This window comes from Ochotona curzoniae, unplaced genomic scaffold, assembly GCF_017591425.1.
Source record: "Ochotona curzoniae isolate NIBS_2020 unplaced genomic scaffold, NIBS_Ocur_1.0 contig_291, whole genome shotgun sequence".
Taxonomy (NCBI): Eukaryota; Metazoa; Chordata; class Mammalia; order Lagomorpha; family Ochotonidae; genus Ochotona; species Ochotona curzoniae.
The window spans coordinates 8,389,282-8,404,679 of NW_024465649.1; the positions used below are offsets into that span (position 1 = coordinate 8,389,282).

Here is a 15,398-nt window from a genome sequence, read left to right on the forward strand (position 1 = left end):
ATACATATATAGAGAGGAGGAGAGACAGAGAGAAGGATCTTCTGTCCAATGCTTCACTCCCTAAATGGCCACATCAGCTGAAGCTGAGCCAATCTGAAGCCAGAAGTCCGGAGCTCTTCCGGGTCTCCCATGCAGGTACAGGGTCCCAAGGCTTTGGACCATCCTCCACTGCTTTCCCAGGCCACAGGCAGGGAGCTGGATGGGAAGTGGGGCTGCCGGGATTAGAACCGACGCCCTTAAGGATCCTGGTGCGTTCAAGGTGAGGTCTTTAGCCACTAGGCTACAGTGCCGGGCTCGCAACAATTATTTCTAATACAAGAACTCATTCTGCTTCCACAAACTACTTGAGGATAAAAATGGGTCTTGCGGCGAAATCCAGGGTTGCAGTTCTGTAGAACAGAACATTTAATGTAGCATTCTAGGCCTCTGGAGTTTACTAGAATTTGAGGGTCTATCATCACCCTGCCGTGTGAGGTTAGCCAAACACTGAGGGAGCCAGTTGCACCTCAAATTAAGTAGCCCAGAGCATGGTGTGGGGTATGCACGGGTGTGCGGAGAGGCAGGGGGCGGCTGGGTTCGGGAGTACTTCAAACTATCCCTCTCCGTGGTCAAAGAAGTGACTCGGGGCATCTGTGAATTCCATGCGCAGTGATGCGCAGCAATGGACCTGGGCAGTCTCCGAGCTGCACCGCAGGACAGCGTCCCGATGGCGGTGCACCTTCCCGGCTCGGTCTACCCAGGCGGCCCTGTGAGGCTCCTCACCCAGCTGTCAAGCTCAGTCACAGGCACTTTCATTCTACCTTTTTCTCGAGAAGCTGGCCTCTGTATCTAACGATCGCTAACCCTACTCTAAATTCAGCAGACAACTCACAACCCCGGCAGGACCGCGACCCCGGCCCACGAACCGGACCGCCCTTCCTCCGGAAGCCCCGCCTCCCATCGGCTTCCGCCCCGCCCCGTGACGCCTTCGGACCTACCCCCGGCTCTCCACCTCTCGCGAGATCACTCGGGAGGACTGACGGGGTCAGGCCTCAACATGGCGGCCGAGGAGGCGGATGTGGATGTGGAAGGGGATGTCGCGGCCGCGGCGACACACCTGGGGTAAGGCGTCGAGACTGGTTCTCGCCGGGGCTGGGCAGGGCGCGGAGGCGAGGGCCCTGGAGAGCCACAGGTCCGGCAAGAGAGGGAAGCGGAGCGCAGTGCAGGGCCAGGGTCTCCTGGCGGCCGTCCGGAGCCGCGCCGCCTGTGCCGTCGGGTTTGTGCGGTGCCTGGTCACCGGGTGCCTGGGGCACCTAACTGTCGGGACAGTTCTGAACTTGAGCCGCAGTGGGGTGAGCGTGCAGTTTAGCGCATTGCACTGGCTCCCTCTGCCTCAGCATCTCCCCAGAAGCGCCCCTAATCCTTGCAGCGAGGCCGGCCACTGCACGGGAGCTAGCTCAGCGGTTCCTGTTCCGCGGTTGACAACCCCTGTGAGCGTGGACGAGTCGTTTCTTCCTTCTTCCACTGAGAGAGTTGTTAGAAACTTTCTGAGACGCTGCTTAAAGAGATAGATCCGGCTTTGAAGAGTTTGACGTTTCAGGATTTTGCCTGTGTCTGTGCTGGCCTTAGCGACGTGACCTTGGACAAGGCGTCTACTTTGTCTGAGTTCACGATCATCCGTTGACATTGAGAGGAGAACGTATCCTAAAATGTTGTTGTTGACCAAATGAAGTAATTAACACGCGGCAGGCACTCTGCATTTCCAACACGTTACCAGTACGGGAGCGGTTGTGAAGACCCAGTTAGGAACCACAATGTGCTGAATACTGATCCCTCATCACGCAATTTAGAACAGCTCTTGTTTGCTTCTCTAAGCAATGAGTTGTCTTTCAGTAATGAACTTGCACTAGGTGGGCATCGTAAAACAGCTTCTAAATGCTGTCAGCTTTGTTGCTTATAAAATTATCAACTTGTTGGAACTCTGAACCATATGAAGTTGCCCAGTATTAGGTCATTTTTGAGGTTTAAAGAGGCAGCTTCCTGTAACACAGCCAGATTTCTGCGTCTCAGATTAGGAGTACTCAAAGTGCTCCAAGGAGCAAGAAGTGTCTCCAGTGCCAAAGCATTGTATTACGAGAGTAATTAAACTCTTACAGCCGTCCTCCCTCAAAATAGTTTTTTTTTTTTTTTTAATTTTGATCACTGAGATTTCTTTTTGTTTTTTCTTTTAAGATTAACTTTTATTGGAAGGTCATATTCAAAGAGGAGGAGAAACAGAGAGGAAGATCTTCTACCCATTGATTCACTCCCCTAGCAGCCTCAATGGCTGGCTGGAGTTGAGTTGATCTGAAGCCAGGGGCCAGGAGCTTCATCTGGGTCTCCCACATGAATGCTGGATCCCAAGGTTTGGGCCATCCTTGACTGATTTCTCAGGCCACAAGCAGGGAGCTGAATGGGAAGTGAGGCTGCCAGGATTATAGACTAGCGTCCATATGGGATCCTGGCATATGTAAGGCGAGGACTTTAAGCACTACTAAGCTAACATGCTGGGTCCCTCCCTCAAATCTTCAGGCAAAAGAATCCAAGCCTCTAATAAGAATAATTGTTCATATTAATATAGTGTTTAAATTGTGACTAAATGCTTTTGCATGTTTCAAAAATTTATATTTCACAACTAATCAACAAGCTGTGGCAGGCAGGATATTTATCTGCAGTTCAGAAAACAAGTGAGTTCTCATCTTAAAAATTCTAAAGGTTGGGGCTGGCACAGTGGCGTAATAGGCTAATCCTCCATCGGCAGCGTCAGCATCCTGTATGGACACTGATTTGGGTCCCGGCTGTCCCATTTCTGATCCAGCTCCCTGCTTATGCCTTGGGAAGGCTGCGGAGAATGGATCAAGTACTTGGGCCCAGACACCTCCATGGGAGACCTGGGAGAAGCTCCTGGCTGCCAACGGGTTCAGCTCTGGACCTTGAAACCATCCGGAGAGTGAACTGGAACCTGGGATATCGACTGCTCACTCTTGTCACTAGTTCTCTGTAAATCTGCCTTTCAAGTAAAAATCTTAAAAAAAAATATTCTAAAGATTATCTTAGGATACTGGCTGCTTGCCTCTTCTGGGGTTTATTTAATTTTTCTCTCCCTTTTTCCTTTTTTTGCTTTATGGTGGCAGTGGTCATCTTAGTCCCATACAAAGATGATTATAGTTCTGATGAATATACCCATTGCCTAAACAGCTCCCAGGAGTATCATTGAGATTATGTTCTGATGAATGGTGCTCAAAGTGTTGGGACTCCAATCCTATGGAATTTAGTGTGAGTGGTCCCGGTGAAGTGTATAGTTATAGCTGGTGATAGTGTCTTTGGAACCTTTGGGATTGATTTATAACATGCTACCTCTACATGCTTGCTAAATGCTAGATATCAGTGACTAAAAAATAGCATTTTAGGGGCCAACACAATGGCTCAATTGCTAATTGCCCACATGTGAACACTGGCATCCCATAAAGGCTCTGGTTTGTGTCCCAGTTGCTCCACTTCTCATCCAGCTCCATTCTTGTGGCCTGGGAAAGTGGCAGAGGATGGCCCAAAGCCTTGGGATCCTGTACCCATGTGGGAGACTCAGAAAAATCCCCTGCCTTCTGGCTTCAGCTGAGCTCAGCTCCAACTGTTGTGACCATTATGGAGTGAACCAGCCAATGGAAGATCTTTGTGACCCTGCTCTCCACAAATCTGCCTTTCCAGTAAAAATAAAGAAATCTTAATATAGCATTTGAACTTTGAGTGTCTTGCTACTACCAATCCCATCCTCTTTTCTTTGGCTTGTTCTTAAAATTCAGTGCTTTACAAGGGGCCTTTTGTAGGAGTTGTATTTACTGCTCACACAATTCCTGGTGATACCATTCTGTTAGATTGAACCATTGAAATTTTGCTGGTGAGTGCCATTTTTTTTTTCCTATGAAACTGATGATTTTCCTAAGTTCTGTGTAATATGTGTTGGTATTTCCCTGATCTTATACCAACCCATAACTTTCTTAGCTTCAGATTCATTTGCCCAGTTTTCTGAATCTGTGTGCAGTTGGATTTCAGACAAGCATCTCAGCTCTCAGCTTTGCTCACCAAACATGTCTCTGTGCTTGCTCGATTCCTTATGTCCTACCAGCACCCAGCTAGTCACCTAGAGCAGATCCAAGCTTCATCCCTCATCCTGATGATTAGGGGCCTGTCGATTCTGTCTGCATATCCTTTTATGTATATTCACTCATCTTGTTATATCGCTCATTCCCTAGGTCTAAGTTACTGTCACCTCTCTCCAGTATTTCTGTAATTATTTTCCCTTTAATCCTTTATTACTTTGACCCTTTTACAATTTGTTTTATATAAATCTTCTCATATTATTTCCTCTATTTGCCAGTTGTTTAATATAAATAGATAGAGTCCTTGTTCCTTAAATGCTGGAGAACCTATGCCTTTCCTACCTGGTTCACGTCATTAAACATGTCATCACTTTAATCTGCCACCTGGGTGGCCACATCTCATCTCAGTGTGAATGTGAATGGGGTCATGTCACTCCTGCTTTTGTGACCTGGCTTCCCACTAGTGTGTACTCTGAGAGGCAGCAGATGATGGTTCAGGTACTAGGTCCTGTCCACTCACGTGCAAGATCTGGATGAGGCTCCTTGCTCCTTACTTCAGCCTGACCTATGCCCAGCTCTTGCAGCTGTCTGAGAGTGAATTCACCCAAACCCTGATGTTTTTCTCTTCCTCTCTCCCTTTAATAGTCCCTTCCCTTTTCTTCCTTCTTTCCTTCTCTCTGTCCTTCCCTTATTCCCTCATTATCTTTCAAATGACTGAGAATAAATAAACAGTATAAAACATTTGGCTGCCAAGCCCTGGGTATATAAAGTCAGAACCAAGTTCCTGCTGTGCTAGAACTTGTGTTCATGTTGGATGTGACAGATAGTACACTGTATGTAAGTGTGTTAGCAACAAAGAAGTAGAGAAAGATAAAACAGGAGGGAAGGTGAATGTCTTACACGCACCCAGGAAAATCATAAGGTCTGAATTATGGGACCTCGGAGGTGAGTAGGGAGGTGGTAGGATTTGAAAGGGAGAAATGGCAGAATTAGCAGCAGACTGAATCATGAAGAAAGGAGTAGGCTCAGCTCTCTGGCTTGGGCCTCTGACTAGAGAGATGGAAGTGCCATTGCCTGAGAACATTAGAACAGTGCAAGAATGGCAGATTTGTGAGGAAAGATGATTACAGGCTGTAGGTGTCAATATGTGATAATTGAGGATTCGTGTCAGTGTTTGTATGAAAATACCAGAATATGGAAGTTGCTAATCATTTTTACTGAAGAATAGTATATGAAAATAATTTTGTAATGAATGTGCAATTATAGTAGTTGTGCCTCTGCTTGGCAGATGAGCAGAGGCTTCCTTCTGCTGATATGAGTCTTAGACTCCTTGATTTTGCCTTCCAGTTAGCCTGTCTCAGATCAGAGTTTCTACTTCAATTTAAATCTTTCTGCTGTCAGTAATTCAGAGAAATTACTGCTGATAGTTCGTTGTAGCAAGTAAACCACCAACCCTACAGTCTTAGCATAGCTGCTGTCAGACTATTTAAAATTCAGATGTATAAATCTATTGATAGGTTTTGACAGTCTTAGGTATAATATTCTTATTCTACTAGATTAAGTCTAGATAACTGGGTAACTAGTACATTTATGACTTGAAGCACACGAAAACAGAATGCTACATTGGATTGTAGCATAGGTTGGACCTACACACACATAACCAGCCAGTCTATTTTCTTATTCAGTAAAAGGAGTAAGAGAATGAACAAAGTTTGATTCCTCATGAATACATAAAACTAAACAAGCTCCTAGTATGTATGGATACTCCTTAGTCAAAACTAGAGTGTTGGTTCAATAAACATATGTGGTTTGCCACTCTGAGATTTTCTTCTCAAGAAATTGTGAATAGTCAGTCTTGATGTTTTACAGTTTAGTTAGTGTATGTAAAGCCACTACGTGTTTCACAGGCCAAAGATATGGAGCAGACATTTCTGCAGTGCGAAATGTGCTTGCTAAGGAGAGAAAGGGACCAAATATCTGTCTCACATCTACAGTGTGCCAGTCCTCATGCTTTGTGAACTATGTTCGTTAACTGACATAATACCACCTTTATGCTTGTTAATTGTTACAGAAGTGAAGAAAATACAGCATTGGCTGTACAACAAGATCACTTTCTTGATTCATCGTGGAGAAATGAAAACGGCCTTATTGTAAGTATTTTGTGAAAATGTCACCCGCCCTAAGCTGTTACTCATTGCCAAGAGTGCCTCTTCTTTCTTTTTACTTAGTGCTAGTTCTCAGAAGTCCCTACACTTAGGTGTTGGAATGTGTTTCTTCCTTTAAAAGCTGAATTCTCTTCTTTTGACTTTGAAAAATGCCTATTAAGAAACAACTTTGCCGCTACCTGGATTTAGGCACAAATCCATACTGTAGCATGTCTCAGATTCATGAGTTTCAGTGGCTTCACATCAAAATAGAGATTTGTCACAGTTCTAGCAGTTACATACTGAGTACTGCAGTGTGCCAGGCTGACAGCCAGGCTGGGGATGCAAGTATAATGAAGACAGACATAGTCTTGCTCTAAAGGAGTTCATGTTCTGGTTGAGTCAGGAGGACAAACTGATGATAGTTTTGGGGGAAGTAAGCGTGATGCTGGCTGAGAAACCCAGGGTGGGAAAATGCATTAGGTGGAGTTGTCAGTGGAGATAACAGTGAAGTTGAAAAATGCTGGGATGCAAGGGCAGGTGTGTGAAGAGTTCAGAAAAAGGATTCTAGGAAGAAGGAACAGCAAGTGTAAAAGCTGTGTTTGAAGGCCTGTGTCTAGGGTACTGTAGAAAGAGGAGACATGTGTCAAGGATGACAAGGAATCTCCATGTGTCAAGAATGGAGAAAGGCAAGTAAGAGCTCTATTGTAAATGCTTATAGGTTAGATCATGTTAAGGAGTTTAAATTTATTGTAAGTTCATTGGCATCTCATTGAGATATTGTTATAAGTTTAATACAGATGAATTACTTCATTCTTACGGAATTTTTGTGTTGGATGCTGTGTTGAAGATTAGATTTGAATCAAAGAGACAAGATTGGAAACATTTACAGTCATCTAAGCAAGATTTGATGATGGTGACTTGGCTTGAGGTATAACAGAAGAAATAGAAATGGACAGATTTGAATTATACTTTGGAAGTAGAACTGTTGGTAGCTCGGGTGTGGGGGCTGAAGAAAATGGAAGGAACCTACAGTAATTCCCAGATTTGTAGATCGAGTGACTTAATGACTAATAGTGCCTTTTATCAAGTTGGAAGAGCAAAGAGAGTTGGTTGAGATATGCTATGGTTAGTATTCTTCATATTAAATTTAAGAAGCCAGTGGAACTCTTGAAAGGATGGTAAGATATAATGATTTAGACCATGGGGATGAGACACGAGCTGAAAACTGAGTTGAAAATTAGTATATCTGCTAACAGAAAGATTGTGGCTGAGGCTGAGGGTGGGATTGCGGTGGGTGGGAAAATTGTGATAAGCTTTAGAAATAGGTAGCTATTTAGTGAAGCACCTGACATCCAGTAGTTTCTCAAACATGCTAATCATTGTTACTTCATGGTGAGTTGGAATGTGAGAGTTACAGTCCAGTAGAATGAGTGGTTTCTGCTCCTTGTCTTAAAATACTAGCAGTGCTGGCATCTGTGAAGTGTTACTGCCTAGCTGTGGGTGTTAGGAAATCAGAGATGTCTGTGCTTACCAAAATGGTTGCTGTTCTTATTTATATCATATTTTCTGTTTTTATTTAGTAGAACATAAAAGATAATTTCAAAAGCATTGAGTAATTAATATGTTCCTTTTGTTAATAGCCTTGGACTCTGGATAGTACCATCAGTGAAGAGAACAGAGCTGTCATTGAGAAAATGTTATTGGAAGAAGAGTATCCTTTAATGTTATGAGACACTGGAGTTTTCATGGTTAAAAATATAAATTTTTATATAAAGTTACAAAAGGGTTGTTATTTGCTAGAAACTGTCGTATTGTACCATATGTATATATCTATGCAAAAAAGATTATCATTCTGTTTCACTTCTAAGCTTAAAATCTGATTCACTATTTTTAAGTTTTCTGTTGTCAGCCAACTTTCTGTAATACTGAATTTTTAGTAGAAATTACAGAACTTTTAACTCAGAACCTTAAGTTTAGGCTTCCATTTTTAAGTTGTATAAACTGAAACCCAGAGATGTTAATTTGCACAAGGATACACACTTAGAGTATGCGTAAGTTCTTTCTCTCTCTCTTTTTTAGTTTTTTTACAGTTTATTCATTCCCATGAAAAACTCGCAAATCTCTGCAGATAATCACTGCAAAGTCTTTGCTCCTTCAGCTTTTTGCCAGCACCACCGTTGCTCTTGGCAGTTCCTGGGAACTTTTTCATCCTGTTCTTCCGCCCCTGCTGCTGTTTCCTTGAGGTCTTTTTCTTCTCATACAGGCCATGTCTTGCGAGTCTGTGTTTGGGTTCATTTTTCTTGGCATAATCCAAGGAATCCTAAATCATGTCAAAGCCTGTTGCTTTGCCACCACTGAAGTGAGTTAGGAAGGAATCCAACATGAAGATGACATTGGGCGTGGTCTTGTACATTTTGGCTAGCTTCTTCTGGATTTCTGTCTTGGGCACGGTCGCTTTCCCAGAGTGAAGATGGTTGATCGTTTGCTTCCTCTGAAGTAGTTGGTTAGTCATGAACCTCCTGGTTCGGAAAGCACTGTGTTTTTAGTGGTGGTGGTAGACCCTCATGCAGCCAGGGAGGAAAAAAAAGGAGAAGGGTTGTTTCTTTAAGATTTATTGATTTTTATTGGAAAGTCAGATTTCTTACAGAGTGAAGGAGAAACAGAAAGAAAGATCTTCCACTTGCTGGTTCACTCCCAAAGTAGCTGCAAAAGCCGGAGCTAAGTATCTGAAACCAGGAGCCAGGAGCTTCTTTCTAGTCTCCCACACCAGTGCAGAGTCCCAAGGTTTTGGACCATCCTCAACTGCTCTCTCGGACCACAAACAGGGAGCTAGATGGGAAGTGGAACAGCCGGGATATGAACTGGCTTGCACATGGGATCCTGGGTGTGCAAGGCGAGGACTTTAGCCACTAGGTTGCTGCGGGGGGCACCCAGTTTTACTTATTTGGAATACAGTTTTCGTATGTAAAATGGAAGATGATTGAACAAAATGATCTCACTTTCACATGTAGAAACAAACAATGAAAGTAAGAGTTAACATGTCACCAATTAGAAAATGCAGTTTTTTGGTAACTTTTTCTTTAGTATCCAGCAGTTAGCATAGCACTTGACATACATACTCTGTACAGTCAGTAAATATTTGCTAAATCATGAATATTCTAAACTAATTTAAAAGTATTACAGTTGGCTAATCTCAAAAACTGAGTAGGAGGTTCCCTAAGACATTTAATCCAAGTGTTTGTATTTTTATTAGATTAGAGAAGAAGCCTGAACTTTTGGTTTTGTTTTTGTTTAAGATTTACTTATTGGGGGCCTGGCACGGGGGCCTAGCAGCTAAGTCCTCTCCTTGAACACACTGGGATTCCCATATGGCGCCGGTTCTAATCCCGGCATCCCTGCTTCCCATCCAGCTCACTGCTTGTGGCCTAGGAAAGCAGTGGAGGATGGCCCAAGGCCTTGGAATCCTGCACCCACGTGGGAGACCCAGAAGAAGCTCCTAGCTCCTGGCTTCAGATCGCAGCACTGGCCACTGTGGTCACTTGGGGAGTAAATCATCGGATGGAAGATCTTCCTCTCTGTCTCTCCTCCTTTCTGTATATCTGACTTTGCAAAAGAAAAAAAAAAAGATTTACTTATTAGGCCTGGAGTAACCAGGATCCCATGTGGACACCAGCTCGTGTCCCAACTGCTCCACTTCCCATCCAGCTGCCTGCTTGTGGCCTGGGAAGGCAGTAGAGCATGCGCCCAAAGCCTTGAAACCCTGTGCCCACATGGGACACCCAGAAGAGACTCCTGGCTTCAGATTGGCTTAGCTCTGGCCATTGTGACCATTTGGAAGGTGAATCATCGAACAGAAGATCTTTTTCTCTGTCTTCTTTCTGTGAATTTGACTTTCCAATAAAAATAAATAACTCTTTGGAAAAAAAGCTTTACTTATTTGAAAGCATTACACAGCATGGGAGACCGTCTGTCTTGCTTGGCTAGCCTGAAGCCCGAAGCCAGAATCTTCTGGGTGTCAGGGGCCCCAGCAGTTGGGCTGTTTGGTGCTGCTTTTCCCAGGCCATCAGCAGAGAGCTGGGTTGGAAATGAAGCAGCCAAATCCTGGACTTTTGCCCATGTAGGTTGCTGCTTGTAATAAGCTGTGGGATTCTGGCCCTGCCCCCAACTCTTTCTGCCTTTTATCTTTAGAAATATGGAAATATCGTCAAATTACTTTGGAACACCGGTCACATTATTATTGTTTTCATAATTTAGAAAAAAAGATTTCAATATTGAGTGTATTTCTTTTAGCTGTTTCAAATAGGGAAGTTTAAGAGAAACTAGCATTTAGATAGCAAGCAGTTTGTGTTACGTGATTTCACATGCAACAAATTTAGAAATCCTGTGAGGTATAAACATTTTTATAAAGGGATTTTTATAAAGGGATTTTTATAATGCAAAGAGTGTTGAAGAGGTTTAATTTTAGCTTGAATTCTAGTGTGATGTCCATGAGTCTAATTATTTTATATAGTTCATGTAAAAGTATGACTTTAATATAACCTAGAGGTTTCCTTAATATTGCAAAGATATTATTTGTCTAAAAAATCACTTCCAGAAAAATTCTGGCTTGATCAGAAGGATGATAAAAAATTCATAAAAAGGTAAAGTCTGCTTGTAAAGTCTTTCAAAATATGAATTATATTTTTAGAAACTTCTTCATGAGCTTCCTTATTTTCTTTTTTCATGTGGTGCAGTCTACAGAAAACAACAAAAATCATGTATGTATTTTTTTAATTGTAAATTAGTTGTGAATTATAGGAGAATAACAAAGTTCTAGTTGGTCTGTGGAAAATCTTTCTTGACTCTTGAGATATACAGAGAAATTAAGAATAAAACCAAAAGTTTTGAACAAATGTTGGGATATCACACAACTAGCTTTTTTATGTTACTTTTTAGCCAGAATTTCTTTCATGGTCTATCTGGTAAATTCCATAAGATTATGGAAAAGATGGTTTTCTTAAAGTTTATAGGAAAGTTTTAAGAAGCTGCTATCTGATATATCAATATATGTTAACTGATCTCTTTTTTTTTTTTTGTCAGTTCATTTTCAGGTATCTTGAACAAAAATTTAGTGGATTAGCAGCTTTTATCTAGATAAATTCACTGTCCTTTCCTTATAGTAGAGAATTAATATTATTTAACATGTATAAATTTGCAAGCCTGGTGTCTTACAAGGTGTAATTACATGTTTACAGTTGTCCAGCATCTTGAGAACGGAATACATATTGGCTTTTTCTTTTGCTGAATAAGCAAAATGAAGTGATGGAAAGATCAATCTCTTGCTTAATAAATTTAATGTCTTAAGATTGTGAGCTTATATAAAAGCAATAAATGTAATGCCGTAATTTTGTGACTCCTTTTCTGGCTCAGCATTTACATGGGTTTATATGGAAGAATTAGAGATGGTATTTCTGGAACCAGTTTAAGCTTGCACATGCCTTACAGGATTTTAACGCCAGTACTTTGTGTGCAATCTAAGGAAGCCTGTGTGTGGAATCTTGATTGCTTTGATGTCTGTTTGTGTTACCCTCACTCAAACCCAAGGATTATGTCTTCTGGGGCACTTATCCTGAGCTAGAGACCTGGCAGGGTAAACTGCTTCCCCCAGGTAGAGGCTGCAGCCTTTCTTCTTGTGTTTTCTAGTTCTTAAGATTCACAATTTTGAATTTAATTAGCCCAGGGTTCTCTATAAGCTTTAGCTGCATAAATAATGGAATGTTCCATTTCAGAGATTTTTTTGCAATTCCTTTTTTTCCCTTCAGGGTACACTCTCCTACTAAACCAGCCAGTTACTCAATAAAGTGGACGATAGAAGAAAAAGAGCTGTTTGAACAAGGGCTGGTAAATAGAGCAATTTTTAATTTATAGTAAAATGATTCTAGAAGACAATATTGATAGAGTTATAAGATTAATTTGTAGCAACCAGAATTTTCTTTTTAATTACAGTCATAACACTTTTAGTTTTTCTGTAGTTAGATTACTGAGGTTTCTAGTGTAGTACAAGGAACTTGTTTTAATATCCAGGGTCTGAACATCCAAAAATAGAACTGGATCAATCTTTTAAATAGTTACCACAGTTATTTTGATAATAACTCAAGAGATAGAGGTAAATTGTATGTGTGATGCCAACTACCTGGGTAAAAGACAAAAAGCTATTTATTTCTTTGATGCTTTCTCTCAAAAAAATTTTTTAAAACTGAGTTATTATCTAAATTGTCAAAGACTTTATTTTTTACTTATTTGAAAGAAAAAGAAGGGGAAAGACAGACCTTGCATCCTCTGGTTAATTTCCCAAATGCTTCAATGACCAGGGCTGGACTAGACTAAAGCCAGGAGTGCAGTCTCCCGCATGGCTGGCAGGGGTCCAAGGACGTAGGCTGCTGCTGTCCCATATACGTCACGGGGGCTGGATTGGAAGTAGAGCACATGGGATATGTACTCGCACTCCAGTAGGGTTTGGCAGTCTCACAGGTGCTGGCTTACCCTGCTATACTGCAATATCAGCCCCAAGCTGAATTTTAAAAATTTAGATATTTGGCATTAGTTTGCATAGTGAAAATACAGCAGGGCATTTTTGATAGGAATGTCACTGAGATCTATTTAAGTTTTTATAGGAGATTACATAATGGAAAAAATGCATATTCTGTTACATGTATACTGGTTACTAATTTTGAAAATTCTTAATATGAAGAATCTTTAACAAAATATTCAGGAACTAATTTATTTATTTTAACTATCAAGAGTAGGTGGTATATTTTCCGTAAAGGTACATGTTACTCAACATTATACTAGTTAATTTGAAATTACTTATTTTTATGTATCATATGTAGAATATTTGTGTAACTTGTAAGACTTATGAATACTAATTGAAATGTGAATGTTAATATTTTTATAAAATAAGAGGAGGATATAAAATGTGTATTTTTCTAGTCAACAACATAATCGTCTGTGATACCTTTTTGCATTAGCTGTCTTGAAATTTTTCTGAGGTTATCCTCTGTAATGGTAGTGTTTTTTTCTGTTGGTATTTAGTTATATATTGTTGTATGATTATCATCTTTATAATTAACTTTAACCATTTTTTAACAATTATTAACAATTTTGGTGTCTTGCCTCCTATCAAAAAATACATATGTATGCATGTGGGAAATATGTCTGTTCACTCAAGAGATGGACTTGGACTCAGGAAGTATAGTAAAAGGAAGAGCGGGTGACTGCTGAAGCAGTTACAGCAAGCACTTTGTCCTAGTGCACAAGTCCTTCACGGTCTCTCATGGGCTGAGTACTGTGGGGTGTAGTCTTCCCACCTTGTCTTAATGACAAGAGTTAATTTCTTTGTTCTCTAACCTGGAATTTCCTACTGTGAGTTGGCTATTCTGTAACATTCTGTTTGGCTAGTGAGTTTTGCTACATCTACAAATCAACTAATAATAATTTTCCATTCTGTGTTAACGGTGGATCACCATTTATTTTCTTGCAAATCTCTTCATTTTTACACTTTTTGTCCCATTTTAGCTCTTTTGTTCTCAAATCATTACCCTTCCATTTTCCAAAATACCTTTCTAGCCAACCCATAAAAATTCCATTCATCTCCAACATTCTAAATCATACCTATTTAGATTGTTTTCCTAGTGTAATTGAGCTGACTGACCAGCCTTCCCCTGCAGAGCCTCCTTGAGTGTATCAGATATCCATATTCAGGCATCCCTTTCAGCTTCCTCGTTCAGCAGCCCACCCCACTCTCCCGACCAAACTCCATGGCTTTGGTCAGGGTAGAAGCTCAAGAAGGAGGGATTGGAATTGTTTTTAGAGTTACTTTTAAGGATCTGTTAGATGACTTATTTTTCTTTAGTTCCCTTGTCTCTGTCCCAGGATTTCATTTGCTAATACTTTTACGTAAGTATAATGAATTCATTCTTTGCTGTTCATACAGCTGAGTGGTCAAAATCACTTTGTTATGGACTCTCAGTTCAGTTGCAACTTGTTTTCCTTCCATTTTTTAACCCAGCACCAAGTCGTTGTGTTGAAAGCAATGAACCTTCCATCCAGGAGATGGATTCTGGGCGTAGAGTCCTTCTAACCTTAGGGATGATAGAGAATATGGACAGTACATAGTTCCTTCGGAACTGAACTTTGGTTTTCATGGTAGGGGGGGTCTGCAGTCATATCTACGTAAGGGAACCCATATAGCAATTCATAGGGGAACAGTCCTATCTCTCTTCTTGGAGCCCTTTTTTTGCTGCCATTCTAATCCAAGAGAGTGTTAGGAGAGGCATTTAGCCCAAGGTAGTTTAGTTTCCAAGATAAGCAGTCTGCTTTTTTTTTTTTAAGATTTATTTATTTATTGGAAAGTCAGATATACAGAGAGGAGGAGAGACAGAGGAAGATCTTCCATCCGATGATTCACTCCCCAAGTTAGCCGCAATGGCCGGTTCTGCACCGATCCAAAGCCAGGAACCAGGAACTTCTTCCAGGTCTCCCACACAGGTGCAGGGTCCCAAGGGTTTGGGTTGTCCTCAACTGCATTCCCAGGCCACAAGCAGGGAGCTGGATGGGAAGTGGAGCTACCAGGATTAGAACTGGCGCCCATATGGGATCCTGGCACGTTCAAGGCGAGGACTTTAGCCACTAGGCCACGCCGCTGGGCCCAAAGCAGTCTGCTTTTTAAGAATTTGATTCATCTGTTCTATCTTTCCTGAAGAGGGACAATGCCAGGAAATGTGGTAGTCCCAATTTAATGTCTAAACTTTCCCTAACCCGCTCAGTATCATTGCTATAAAATGATTCTGAGTATCTGAACCAAAATTCTCTACAAGGCCAAATCTAGATACAATTTATTGTTTTGATGATATTTTGGCTGTGGCAGTTGTGAGAAAGCTCCCAACCAGCCAACCAGAAACATGATCTTGTTTCATCAGCAACTATTTTGCTTTTTTAAGTCCCCACATATGTAGTTCTAAGTCTACATGAACACTTAACCCAGCAAGTCTAAATGCTGTGGTTTCCTAATTACCTTTTTATTTATCCTCTAACATGTTACACAAGTGCCACACACCTGCTTAGCAATGATACAGCTTTCCACACATCCGTAGTATCT

General features: G+C 41.4%; 1 protein-coding gene and 1 pseudogene across 3 annotated transcripts in view; one reads left to right on the forward strand and one right to left on the reverse strand.

The window, feature by feature from the left end:
- Nucleotides 1–1,000: 1,000 nt before the first annotated feature.
- MYSM1 (Myb like, SWIRM and MPN domains 1) overlaps nucleotides 1,001–15,398 on the forward strand; it is a 44,597-nt gene continuing 30,199 nt past the window's right edge. Inside the window, exons 1-7 of one of the 3 annotated variants that reach the window (XM_040978482.1) lie at nucleotides 1,001–1,101; nucleotides 1,201–1,212; nucleotides 6,187–6,265; nucleotides 7,903–7,973; nucleotides 10,828–10,902; nucleotides 10,996–11,019; nucleotides 12,064–12,142. In XM_040978482.1, coding sequence (XP_040834416.1) covers nucleotides 1,037–1,101; nucleotides 1,201–1,212; nucleotides 6,187–6,265; nucleotides 7,903–7,973; nucleotides 10,828–10,902; nucleotides 10,996–11,019; nucleotides 12,064–12,142 — 405 coding nt within the window. In that variant the 5' untranslated portion in view covers nucleotides 1,001–1,036. The remainder of the gene's footprint in view (nucleotides 1,102–1,200; nucleotides 1,213–6,186; nucleotides 6,266–7,902; nucleotides 7,974–10,827; nucleotides 10,903–10,995; nucleotides 11,020–12,063; nucleotides 12,143–15,398) is intronic. The other 2 variants (XM_040978480.1, XM_040978481.1) reach the window with 2 other exon arrangements.
- Nucleotides 8,358–8,783, reverse strand: LOC121155382 (annotated as a pseudogene).